A 13,818-nucleotide genomic window follows, 5' to 3' on the forward strand; every position below is an offset into this window, starting at 1 on the left:
GGCTGCGTGCTTCTGCTCTTTCATAAAATAATCTTTCTGTAGTTCGTTTTTTATTTATGGTGGTGTAGTGCATTGTAATTTTGTGTTTTGTTTACAGTTGTTACACATATTTTATGTGCTTGGTCATATTTTCTTATTCACAAAACACGAGGCAATAAAACAATAAAATAAATATGTAATATAGTTGGTGTTGTCGGGAAAATATTATACATTGAATTGAAAACTCAGCTGTATGACAATTTTAGCAGTGGGAAAGTTGTCTTGCATTTTGGCCTGTTTTTAATATAATCTGCTGTCTATATACTGATTTATACATTTCTAGGGATGCAACGATTACAGTATGAGGATTAATCACGGTTGCGTCATTATTATGCATGGATGCGTTGCTTATATCCTCTTATCATCATAGTCTTTATTATTGTTTAAACTTTTATATATTTTTTATATTTTATTGCCAATTTTACAGAACTTTGGTTGGCCTGGTCCATGCTTAAATGTGCTTTAAAAATAAACTTGAACTTCACTTGAATTTACGCATTGATTCATGTCTACATTTTTCTGGCCCTGGCAAAATGTTTTCTTGCCCACCACAGAAAGGAATAATAAATGTTTAGTTTTTTTACCCAAGTCATAATACCATAAAACTATTAGCCTAACTCTAATAATAATAGTCAACCAGACTGTAAACCCCAATAAGTTAAGAAAACTCAAAACATTTGTAGAAAATTATTATCACAAAACATTTAAGGTGATAACTCAATGCTTTTGAGTAAAGGATACTAAACACATAAGTATACTAAAGTCAAAATATTTAACGTTTCATTTGATAAATTTACATTTGAGTTTCACTTTATCGATATTGTCATGAAGAAACACCGGCCAACTACAGCTGTAGCATTACCAATGTGATGCCTTCCGATCAATCACTGAAATTTTTTTGAGTTAAGTGACTTCTTATTTTTGTGTCCCTGGAACTCTAATCTAAAAACACTTAACAAAAAGATGAATGACCTTTTTCACAGTTTTGAGTACCATTTGCTTTTTTAATGAGTAGATTATACTGTTCGGAAATACAGTGCAGTTAGTAATGAAATTTTAACAAATGATCAAATTATGAGCAATAGCTAAAATATATGTAATAAACACTCAAATGAAATGAACCGTGATTTTCAGGTCTTGTTATCAGGTCAAGAAACTGAATAAATGAGTCTAATGTATAATAATACTTCATAGTCTTCACAGTATAAATAACATATAGATCAAAAACATAAGGTTTTTGTCAGGAGTCAGGAGCACAGGGTGTTTTTTCATGGTTTTTTGATGAGCATTTTTATGCTGCTGTCCCTTTAAGAGCTAGTGTGTACGAATAACTTGCATTTTGTTTCACCGCTGATTTAGTTCAAAGCAAACAATATTGGATTAATCAACCTGAAATACAGAATATTCGTGAAATAATAACATAAAAAAAAGTTAAATTGCTTCAACTTGCATCAGGAGTAGACTTTGAATTTGAGCTTGCGCATAGAATGTACGCATCTTGTCAGCCGTGCTCGACGTAACGTTTCTCATCTGATGTGCAACTCCGTTAACTTAAGGCTAAAAATACACTACTATGCATGTTGGAACAGTTCTGATCTGTGCAACATAAACACGAGGTGTAACGGAGCCTTTACGATTAAGTCAAGTCAACTTTATTTATATAACGCTTTTTACATTTTTCATTAAAAGCAGCTGTAGGCTACAAGGAATATTGACTATAGGCAAAACATAAGATTATACAAGTAATAACAAAAAAAGGTGAAAACGCCAGACTGACACACAGATTCAGACACATCCACACACAAAGCACTCCGAGTTCCCCTCTGGCACAAAAGCTGCAGCCTCAGCACAAGCTTGACAGTGCTTGCACAACAAGGCAAACAATATTTTTGATTTAAGATAATCAATAATAATCTTATAGCAGCCGAAAGTTTGTAGTGAAGACGTGTCAAATCACAGCTTCCTTCATTATCCACTCGAGCTGCCGCGTGATGGACCAGTTGGAGTTTTTGTAATAAGCATGCAGGGCAACCACCTAATAGTGCATTATAGTAAGTATTGATGTCATTAATGTATGAACTTCTCTGCATCTGAAAGTTACAGCATATGACGTTGTTTAGATTTTTATTTTATTTTACAGGTGTCGACGACATGGTTCTCAAATGTACTATCGTATAAAACGCAGAGATTCTTTGCTGACGACTATAGTCTACCCCTATAGGGTTTTATGGAACGTCCTTTAATAGTTAATATTTTTAGTCCTCTGGCTTTTATATCGACAATGCATTCCATTATTTGATGGAATTGCTGTGTTTCATTAGGATTCTAGGAAATATAAAGTTACGTAACATCATCATCAGCATTACTCTGTGCCGCTTTATTATATAACCTAGAGGTAGCATGTCTGATGCGAAAATGATAGGCCTTAAGACTGAGCCCTGTGGTACACCGTACTGGACTTGCGATTTGCATGACACCTCAGTGTTTATTGCTACATATTGACAACAGTCGGATAAATAAGATTTAAACCATTTCAAAGATATTCCCTTAATGCCGATGTAATTTTTAAATCTAGTGTGCTGCGGTCAATGGTGTGGAATACAGCACCAATGTCTAGCAACACCATTAAGGAGATACAACGTCGGCCAGACGCCAAAAGCAGATAATTTGTAACTGTGATCAAAGCAGTCTCTTTACTGTGATGTGCTCTGCATCTAGACTGGAAATTTTAATTGACGTCATTCCTTTGGAGGAAGGAACATAATTGAGTTGAGACTACTTTTTCCGATAAATTTGCTGTGACGTTTTTAAACGTGGTTAATAGTGGAATTCGGTAATCGATGCATCCCTAATTTCTAAACTGTCCTTTGCAAACCAGCTGCCATCCTGGGCATGTTTCCACATTTGGAGCTACTCCTTAAAATCTGGCAGCTGTTGCAACTTGAGAAAAGTTCATTAAAAAGAATAAACTATGATTAAAAAATACATATTCACCCAATATTTAAATCCCTAAAACTTTTGTCAACAAAGTATTTGAATGTTTAAATATAATGTTATTAAACAACGAGTAAATCTCACTTACGTTATAATGTTTTATTTACAAACATAAAAACAGCTGCATGTTAAAGTATCAAATATTTTCACAGAAATGTTGAATTCTTGAACTTCTGAAGGATTAAGAGTTATAATAAAAGCAGTAATAAGGAGTATGATTAAGAGCGACAATAAAAATGCATGTAAAAATGCAAAATATTCAAGGACATCTTATAATAGACAAGTAAAATAAAATACATCATTCATAAAAAATATGATTAACACAGTGTCCTAACCAGATGTTTCATGACAAAATTCTGTCTTTAATATGGTTTGATCCAAAATTCAAGTCTGAACACAAAAATGAGGCATAACACAATGCCTACTAAAAGGTCTTTTGAGAGGAATGGATAAAACTTTAGAAACTAACACAGCAACATATGGTTGTCACAAGTTTGTGACAGAAACTCATAAATTAAAGAGCAGAAAAGATTCATATTATTGATTGTCCTTCTATCATGTTTGGTTGGGGCAAAGTGTAATCACCAATCATGATGAATGATAGCTTTTAAGGTGCAATTTGACAAGATTTGACCGAGAGAAACCTTTTCCACACTTTGGGCATGTATAGCGATAATCACCCGTATGAAGTCTCTTGTGTTCATTCAAGTGGCTTTTCAATTTAAAGCGCCACCTACAGGAATCGCAGCTGAAAGGTCTCTCGTTCTGGTGGACTACCTGGTGTATCCGCAAGCATTTCTTGCTGCGAAATGACTTGCCACAAATGTTGCATGCCATCGTACCTGTCTGCCGTGCTTTTCCGTTTTTGGTGATGTCACCATCACTCATATTGCCATTTTCCACTTCAGGCAAGTTTAATTGACTGACCTGATCAATACTGAACTCTTGTTTAATTGGGACAGATCTTTGCGTATTGAAATCACCAATGTCTTCATTTTCCACCACAATCTCTGGCTGCTGTGTGAAGCACTCAATGGGTTCAAGTTCTTTGTTCCAATCCTCAGAAGCTTGACTCGCAGGCTCATGGGAGAACCCAGTGGTCAGCTCCGTCTGCACATTGATATCTGAGATTTCTGAGCCCAGTGTACGTTGCAGGGGTCCATCGGCAGCGATGCTTTGATTATCTGTGTGACGTGTGGCATAAGATTAGGTTCTGTTTACAGCAGGAAACAATATGGACTGGGCAATATTGACCTTGTTAGTGTAAAATCATGAGATTGTTGGAGGCCAGTGTTGCAAAGTTGGTATTTACCAGTTGGTAAATAAATTAACTAAACATTGGAAAAAATCTAAAGACTTCTTGTGTTTCTTGTTTTGTATACAGTTTTATATAAACACAAATGTCCGGCATGAAGTTAACTACTCCCAGCCTGTGTTTGGTTATATTATAGCACTTTATCTATAATTTATATAAAAATATTTTACATTCATATTTAAATGTATATTAACTGTATTCAATTAAGTTAAACTACTCAACAGTTATTGGTTCCCTTTCGAGAGCGGTCACTTCGACATTGCGGAGACCGCATATGAAACTCCTCCTCTTTTTCACTTTTCCTGAAGTCCTATAGGATAACGCCAGTAAAAACTGGCCAATTGTCGCAAGACATGCACAGTATGCAAATACTGACGAGTCTAGACAGTATAATTACAGTGCATGTGACGACAATCCTCAGAATCTTCTTTTTCACGCTGCCATCGTTGAAGACGCAACTAGGACTTCTTTCACCGCTTCCGATGGCTTCATTCTGTCGTCTTTGCGCGGGCACCATCGGCACCGCCCGCAGGATACTCACGAGCACTGCATTGCCTGCCTGGGCCTCGCTCACGCGGAGGATGCATTCTGCGAGTCTGATTGCGCGCACTGTGCGGACCTGCCGGCGCGTGTCTTGAGGACTCGTAGGAACATCGCTCGTGGACTCATAGGGTCGAGGCTCACCGCTGGTGAGTCCACCCACCCCGCGAGGTGGCGGCGACGACCCGGCTCCGGGCCCCCGTCCTCTGCCGTCACCTCTTTCCCCAGTCCTCTATGTGGACGAGAGCCTTCGTCCCCAACCTTCCATCGCGGACGCCGTTTCTTTCGGCGGCGAGGAGGATGATGACTCCATGTCCGTCTCGAACGAGGACTGGGCAGGATCGGAGCGGGATCGTTCCGATCCAGAGAGCCCCCCGGACCTCCACGAGGAGTTCGTAAGGGTTCTCGAGAAGGCCGTAAGCGAGCTCGACATTGCCTGGGATCCACCTGAAGAGCCGGCAAAAAGTAAGCTCGACTCCTGGTACTTTAAGGCGAGCCGCCGCCGGACCACGCCAAAGAGGAGAGCGCCGTTTTTCCCAGACGTTCACGAGCATGTGGTGAAATCCTGGTCTGCGCCTCGGTCGGCGCGCGTTCACGATGCTACGCCGGCCATGTTCGCCCACGTGGTCGGGGCTGAAGCCCACGGTTACGTGCGCATGCCACCCGTCGAGGAGACCCTCGCTGCTCATCTGTGCCCTTCCACCACCTCGTTGGGCTCGGACCCAGGCCTGCCCTCAAAACCGTGCAGGTTTACCGCCCATCTTGCCGGTAAAGCCTACGCGGCCGCAGGCGAGGCCGCCTGCGCTTTGCACTCTATGGCGGTGCTGCAGGTGTTCCAGGCTAAGATCCTTCCGTCGTTGGATAGCAGCAGCCTGGAGGCGGACGCCACGAAGGATCTGAGGGCGGCGACCGACTTCGCTCTGATGGCTACAAAGCGCACCGCACAAGCTATCGGCAGGTCTATGGGGTTCATGGTCGTCCTCAACCGTCATCTGTGGCTTACGTTGGTGGATCTACAGGACGCTGATCGTAATTCCCTTCTGAACGCACCGATCACTCCCTCCGGCCTCTTTGGTGACGTCGTGGAGTCGGTAATAGAGCGTTTTGATGAGGCGCAAAAGTGCGCCAAGGCCATGAGTCACGTGCTGCCTCGAGAGGTCCGCGCTACAACGGCGGAGCGATTTCGGCTGCCAAGCCGCCGTCCTGACGGACCTGGGAAGAGTAGGAGAGAATCCGTGAGCGTGCCGGCGGCCCCCAAACGCCGCTGTTTGCAACAGTTTTCCCCCGCGATTGCGGGCGATTATTGCAATGTTGTTTGTGTGAATGCAATAAAAACACATACCTGTTCTCAAGAGGACCTCTTTCCCCCTCACCCACACAATACTGCGTCCCTTGCCCTGCCACGGTGCATCGCGAAGCCGCAGTTAGTCACAACTATAACCAGCCTTCCCTCGTCCACGGACGCTCCCGTAGGCGAGAGACTGTGGATTCTCACGCGCGAGCTATTTTCCCGCCAGTGCATTTAGCCTCGCTGGGCCAGCGTGCTCCCCTAAACGGTCCGCTGACGGTAACCCCCGATCAGATACGGCCATTATGTCTGTTTCTGGACGCGTGGAAAGCCATTCCAGGCATCTCTCTTTGGCTACTAAACGTGATAGAACACGGGTACGCCCTGCAGTACAGGCGCAGACCTCCCCGCTTCAGCGGTGTGGTCCCGTCGCTTACGTCAGCGCAAAACGCGCCTGTGTTGAGGCAGGAAATCTGCAGCCTGCTCGCGAAAGGAGCGATCGAGCGTGTCCCTCCGTACGAGCGGGAAAGCGGGTTTTACAGCCGGTATTTTGTAGTGCCCAAGAGAGATGGTGGTCTGCGTCCGATTCTGGACTTGAGACCCGTCAACCGAGCGCTTCACAAGCGAGCGTTCAGAATGACAACTCTAAAACAGATCATGGCACAAGTGCGCCCCGGGGACTGGTTTGTATCCGTAGATCTGAAGGATGCGTACTTTCATGTTCAGATAGCCAAGCGCCACCGAAGGTTCCTGCGATTCGCATTCGAGGATTCAGCGTACCAATTTGCTGTCCTCCCATTCGGGCTGGCATTAGCTCCGCGCACATTCTCGAAGTGCGTGGACGCGGCGCTTTCCCCTCTCAGAGCGAGCGGAATGCGCATTCTCAATTATCTGGACGATTGGCTGATTTTAGCCCACTCTCAGAAGGCGCTAGTCGGTCACACGCAGATGCTGCTTTGTCACTTGACATCCCTGGGGCTGCGCGTGAACATGCAGAAGAGCAAACTCACGCCGAGTCAGTCTATAACGTATCTGGGGGTGTGTTTCGACTCAGCGGAGATGCGCGCTCGCCTCTCCCCAGAGCGGACGGAGTCCATCTCTTCAGCTCTACATTTACTCAGGCCGGGCCGGTCTGTTCCCCTGAGGGAGTTCCAGAGGCTTTTGGGTCTCATGGCGTCAGCGTCGGCGGTCTGCCACCTAGGTCTTCTGCACATGCGACCACTACAGTTCTGGCTGAAGGCTCGGGTTCCATGGAGAGCATGGTCCTCGGGTCGGGCGCGAGTCCCGGTTACACTCAGCTGCCTCGGCGCCCTGAGTCCGTGGCGCGACCCGAGCATGTTCTGTCGGGGAGTTCCCCTGGGGCTGGTGACGAGACGCACAGTCGTAACGACAGATGCGTCGTCCTCGGGATGGGGCGCGGTGTGCGAGGGCATGCCGGCATCCGGCCTTTGGTCACAGTCTCTGAGGAAATGGCACATAAATCGCTTGGAGCTAAAGGCGGTGTGTCTAGCTCTTCATACTTTCCAGTCGAGGCTGGAGCAGAAACATGTTCTGATTCGCACCGACAACATGTCTGTGGTTTCGTACATAAATCGCCAGGGAGGGCTCCGTTCCGGAGCTCTTTTCAAACAGGCGGCGGGTCTCCTACTGTGGGCAGATCGGCATATACTCTCTATCAGAGCAGCGCATATCCCCGGTCATCTGAACCGTGGAGCGGACATGCTTTCGAGGGAGGGTCTTCCGCACGGGGAATGGAGGCTTCATCCCGACATAGTCCTGTTAATTTGGGAACGCTTCGGGAAGGCGGAAGTGGATCTATTCGCGACAAGTGAGAACGCACACTGCCCGTTGTATTTCTCGCTGATCCACTCCCCCATGGGGAGCGACGCGCTGACGGTGCGTTGGCCGGTCGTTCGGCTTTACGCGTTTCCTCCGGTGAAGATTTTACCACTAGTGCTGTGCAAAATCAGAGAGGAGTCGGCGTCGGTGATTCTTGTCGCTCCGTTTTGGCCGAATCAACCATGGTTTCCGGACCTGAGGGAGTTGTTGACGGCACCACCGTGGCGGATTCCCCTCAGGAGAGACCTGTTGTCCCAAGTGAACGGCACGATATGGCACCCCAGCCCAGAGTTGTGGAACCTCCATGCCTGGCCGCTTCGGGGATTCTAACTGCACTCCCTCAGCGTGTGCTGGATACTATTTCGGGGTCTCGTGCGCCGTCTACCAGACGTTTATACGCCCTAAAATGGGGGGTGTTTGCTAAATGGTGCAGCAGTAACAATATCGACCCGGCGTCTTGCCCCGTGTCTGATATTTTATCTTTCCTGCAGCACCGGCTGGACAACGGCGGCCTCCCGTCAACGCTGAAGATTTACGTAGCGGCTATCGCCTCGTTTCGTTCCCCGGTTGATGGGCAATCGATTGGTAGGCACATGCTGGTGGTCAGATTCCTCAGAGGAGCGAGGAGACTTTTCCCCCCGCGAACCCCTTCGGTACCGCCTTGGGACTTAGCGCTGGTGTTGAAGGCTCTCTCTTCTCCCCCTTTCGAGCCTTGGACGCGGCTTCTTTAAGAGAGCTCACTCTAAAAACCGTTCTCCTTCTCGCCCTTGCTTCGGCTAAGCGCATAAGGGATTTACAAGCGCTCTCAGTCGGCGCTGATTTCATTCATTTTGGACCCGGCGACTGCAGCGTCACTCTCTCCGGCCAAAATCAGGTTATGTGCCAAAGTCCATGTCTACCCCTTTTAGAGCTCAGGTCTTTTCTTTGCCCGCCTTGTCTTCCGAGTCGTCAGACTCGCAGGATGCTAACGCTCAGAGAGCGGTCTGCCCGGTAAGGCTTGCGGGCTTACATAGATCGCACGGCCGGGTTTCGGCAGTCGGAGCAGCTCTTTATTTGTTTTGGTGGGGGTACTAAAGGCCGGGCTGTCTCAAAACAGAGGCTCTCTCACTGGGTAGTGGACGCTATTACCTTGGCGTACGAAAGCCAGGGTCAGAACTGCCCCTTCGGTATCAGAGCTCATTCGACTAGGGCTATCGCCTCTTCGTGGGCCTGGTCTAAGGGCACATCTATTCAGGACATTATGCTGTGCAGCTGGCTGGTCTTCTCAGAATACTTTCGTCAGGTTCTACAGATTGGATGTGTCCTCGTTGGCTTCTCAAGTCCTCTCGGTGAGTGCTGATTAAGCTTTATCTTCTACCTTGTAATGTATTGTGCTACACAGTTGTTGCCGCATTGCTGTTTACACTGTGCTTGGTGTACTTATGTTCGCTATTATATCGCCCGGGATTCCGTGCTAGTTCTACTGCTGTGGTGTCTGCCCTGTTCAGCGCAGCCCGCTGCATTCGTTGGGTTTGGATATGCAAATGTGACAAAAGACCAATCTAGCAGTTCATTGGCGTGCTCAGTGATCTAGCAGTTCATAGGCCGGTTTCAGCCAATCAGCGGTTAACGCTTGGGGCGACCTCGCGTATGGTTGATTTGTCTGCTCTGCATACTGTGTGCTTGTTATCCCAGTTATCGGGCTGTTTTTGCTAGCTCTCACGGCGGGATTGTACTACCGTTCCATATGCGGTCTCCGCAATGTCGAAGTGACCGCTCTCGAAAGGGAACGTCTCCGGTTACTTTCGTAACCCCGGTTCCCTGAGAAGCGGGAACGAGACATTGCGTAGATCGTCGTGTTCGCCGCTTATCACCGGTCGGGCGTTCTATCGTAGATTCTGAGGATTGTCGTCACATGCACTGTAATTATACTGTCTAGACTCGTCAGTATTTGCATACTGTGCATGTCTTGCGACAATTGGCCAGTTTTTACTGGCGTTATCCTATAGGACTTCAGGAAAAGTGAAAAAGAGGAGGAGTTTCATATGCGGTCTCCGCAATGTCTCGTTCCCGCTTCTCAGGGAACCGAGGTTACGAAAGTAACCGGAGACGTTATGTGAGGATGTCTACCGGAAGTAAAACTAACGTTGATGTTGTTGCTGCAGAAACCGCATATATTCCATACGCTGTTTAACTGAACACAACATCCACCTCACAAGAGTTCACTCCAAAACAAAATATATATATTTCATCACTTACATACACTACTCTAGATTTCTACATTTAGCAAGACCCTTTAAGTGAGAGAGAAGTGCGGTAACTATACAACACAGTATTTGTTGTCAAGTACAGTATTGGTGTTAAAACGACGATGGCTTATATTAGCCAACGTGTATATTACTTTGTGAGAAGAACAATCACTAACATAATTTTAAAATATATTGTTGCTGTTTATTATTATTTAATGTGTTACTGACCATTGCTTGTTTTTACTCGGTTCCAGTTCCTCGTGTAGTACAGTGTGCTCTTCAGAGAGCGGTTTTCCTCCTTCAAACGCTCTATTTCCGTCTGATATACAATAATATTTTCTTTAACAGTGTCGAATATTTCTTCGGCAACTGCCATCATACGCTTTATTAAAAATGAGTGGATAGACACTAGCTCAACCATGTTGATGTTTTCGCCAACTCTGTCTTCTTCGTGTACTTTCTGAACAACGTCAGCAATGCGAATACATGGTTCGGATCACAGCGCCCCCTTTAGGCTGAAACAAACGTCACACCAGAAGTCGAGCAGTCAAAAAATAAACTTTCAGAGAATGTATTTATTACCATTATGTCGAATCATCTATACTACTTTCCTAAACCCCAGATGAAAAAATAGTCAAAAATAGCATTATATCACTATGCACGTTTTCTCTTTAAGATGAGGGAATTCAAAGTGTTATGAATGTGACTAAAAAGGGCAGTTTTTGAGAGACACCATTGTTGGATTTCTGTGAGTACAAATACATAAATCAGCAGCATAATACCCACAAAATGTATGGCTTGCAATAGACCATAATAAATAAAGGGATTATATTTTAATTTTCATATGCAAATTGTTGAAAATGGAAAATTGGTTTGTGGCCTGAGATAACTTTTGTTCTCATCGAACACAGGGGAAACTTATGTGACAGCATCATTCTTAGTTGTCATATATAAGCATACAACTCTGGGAACCTACTTCTTTTGGATTTGAGAGTCGGCAGTGTAAATGTGAGACAAGTATCAGCTTTCCATCACATGGAAAACAGGGGGAATTGTATCTGATAGCTACATTATCAGCTCTCGGATAACGCAACCCCTGCTATAACGTGGCTACAATCTAGCCTTGATGTTCTTTAGGTTCCAGTAGGCCTATCCAATATGCCAAATGGTGTAGTGGTGTGTTCTTTTGGGTTTGTGATGATAAACAACGTTGGTTTGAGGCCTTAGTTCACTTTTTTCACATTGAACATAGGAGAACCATATATGACAGCAACATTCTTATTTTTCATACAAAAGCAGTGCTCGAATTGAATCATGTTTAATGGGGGGTCCCAACCATAAGACTTTTATTTTGGTGGGGGTTAGTCTCGCAATATACAATTTATACAAAATACACAAAATATTTGATCATAATATGCATAACTATATACTATTTATTAAAAACAGGCTTACATAAAAGGTCAGGCTTTTGTGTTGATAAGAATAATCTCTCCAATGTTGCATAACAAAGAGAGATAAGTTACTTTTCTTCTTTAAAATGGCTTTTTCCAATCAAGGGGTGACAAAGCAGCAAAATATTCAGATGGCTTTCAGACTCACTGAATGGTTTTCAGATTCAGCAGTGGCACAGTAATAATTATTTCATAATATCTCAGAAAGCAGAGATTAAAGAGCAGTCAGTAATTTTAAACGGACCTGTTTAAGGACCTTTATATTACTTAGAAAGTAGCAAAAGGATGTGAATCAGGCTGGAATGATACTATAGAGATGAGTTTAGGTATTAATCAAAGATTGAAGATAACTGGGCAAACAGGATACAGTCTTTATAATACTTCATAAGTTTAACATAGGCATGTCCAGGAGATTCTCAAATGTCAACTCATTTATCAAGGCAATATCAGGAACCAGTGGGTGAAGACAAAAAGACTAAAGAAGGGAAAGTATTAATTGGCTAGTGTCAACATCTCATTGGCATCGTGTATGTGGCCGTTGGTCTAAGCCACATGAAAAACAATTCTGAATGTATTATTTATAGCACGGAAACACAACGAGTACTCCCTTTATACTGTAGTTACTAAACAGTTGTCACTTATCGTCATTGAGATCTCTGGCACCCCAGAACCAGAGTTTAAATTTAAAGAAACATGACAACTAGCCCATAAACTAACTTAATATAAATTATTATAAATAATCAATTCACATATTTTCCCTATCCATTGCATTAATTAAATCACATTTGTCATTATAATTTTTATTCAAATAAAAATATAATTGAGGGATAGCTTATGGGGGGTCCCGGATACCCCTTCACTTCGAGCACTGTATAAAAGGCTGAAACTTTGAGAACCTACTTCTTTTGGTTTTGAAAGTCAGCAGTGTAAATGTGAAACAAGTATGACCTTTCCATGACATGGAACACGGTGGGAAGGAACGGTATCTGACTGTGACATTTAGCCTTGATGGGCTTCAGGTTCCAGCAGTCCTACAGTACACTTCACACAATTAATTTTGTTTTACATTATATAGATCAACGTCATCAATATATTCTTTCTCATACATTCTGCATCGTTTAACAAAGAGTCAAGTTTTATTTATAATTTTTTATTTATTTATTTTGTAAGAAAAACCAAAGTCCCTGAATTATCTCATATTGCACACCACAACAACTAAAAGTAATAAGCAATTAGAGTAATACGCAAATGGTCAAATGTAAACCTGAGTATAATTTTTGCTAACATCAAAGATTGTACTCCACGTAAACCGTTCTTCTAAAAATGAAATATAACAATTCAGTTTCTCCTGTTGAGGTAGTGATGCAGGTTACACTATACCTGCACTTAAAATATTTGCAGCAGTTTTTTTAAGTTACTTGCATTCAAAGACACATTTTGTCTTCAAACTCCTGGATAAGATACTTGCATGAGAATGTTTTTTCTATTAACTCACTAAGATAAATATAGAAATGATCTACATGAACACATGATTAAATATTTGTTCAACATTGTTTTGTTTACATAGAAACAACATTTAAGAAAAACTTTGATTTTGATCGAAAATGACAATACTGAGTGAAACATATTGTATTTGTATTTATTCTAACTGTATATCCTGCACTTGCTACTTGCAATTCTGGTTAGACCTAAACTACATTTCGTTACACTGTACTTGTATATGTGGAATGACAATAAAGTTGAATCTAAAAAAAATATTGGCAGAATACGTAACAACATTCCGGCCTGACAATACTAGCAGAAACAAAACGCTTAGTGTTGAACCCTCAGGTTGTAAAGAATGAACTATACATGACATCCTTCCATGACCTTGATAGTGATCCAAGTTAACCACAGGCAGATATGTCAGTTTAACATGTCAATCATTTTCCAGCTTTGAACTAAAGCCATCTCATAGTTAAGACAAAAAAACATTAAACTAAAGATAGTCTCAGTCCAAATTAAATAAACCCTTAGAATAAACAAAACATTACTGTCCATTAGTATGGAGACTAATATTTGTCATTATAAGAGTTAGCATTCTTAGTGTGAACTAGCCCTTAATCCTTACCTAAATACACAATG

The 13,818-nt window shown here is 43.3% G+C and overlaps 1 protein-coding gene across 1 annotated transcript; it reads right to left on the bottom strand.

The window, feature by feature from the left end:
* Positions 1-1,027: 1,027 nt before the first annotated feature.
* On the bottom strand, positions 1,028-10,721 carry LOC306909369 (uncharacterized protein). Its single transcript, XM_079482980.1, has 2 exons — positions 10,472-10,721; positions 1,028-4,217 (listed from the first exon to the last, which is right to left on the bottom strand). Exons 1-2 carry the CDS (start codon positions 10,662-10,664, stop codon positions 3,622-3,624), a joined length of 789 nt encoding a protein of 262 aa, XP_079339106.1. The 5' UTR covers positions 10,665-10,721; the 3' UTR covers positions 1,028-3,621.
* Between the last annotated feature and the right edge of the window lie 3,097 nt (positions 10,722-13,818).

The sequence above is a fragment of the Barbatula barbatula genome, assembly GCF_947034865.1.
Source record: "Barbatula barbatula genome assembly, chromosome: 20".
Lineage (NCBI taxonomy): Eukaryota > Metazoa > Chordata > Actinopteri > Cypriniformes > Nemacheilidae > Barbatula > Barbatula barbatula.

Bases quoted from the DNA above. Each gene is read 5' to 3' on its own strand.
- LOC306909369 (XM_079482980.1), bottom strand. From the start codon at position 10,664: ATGGTTGAGCTAGTGTCTATCCACTCATTTTTAATAAAGCGTATGATG. The intron at 4,218-10,471 runs GTCAGTAACACA...CACGTCACACAG, and splicing joins CCGAGTAAAAACAAGCAATG to ATAATCAAAGCATCGCTGCC.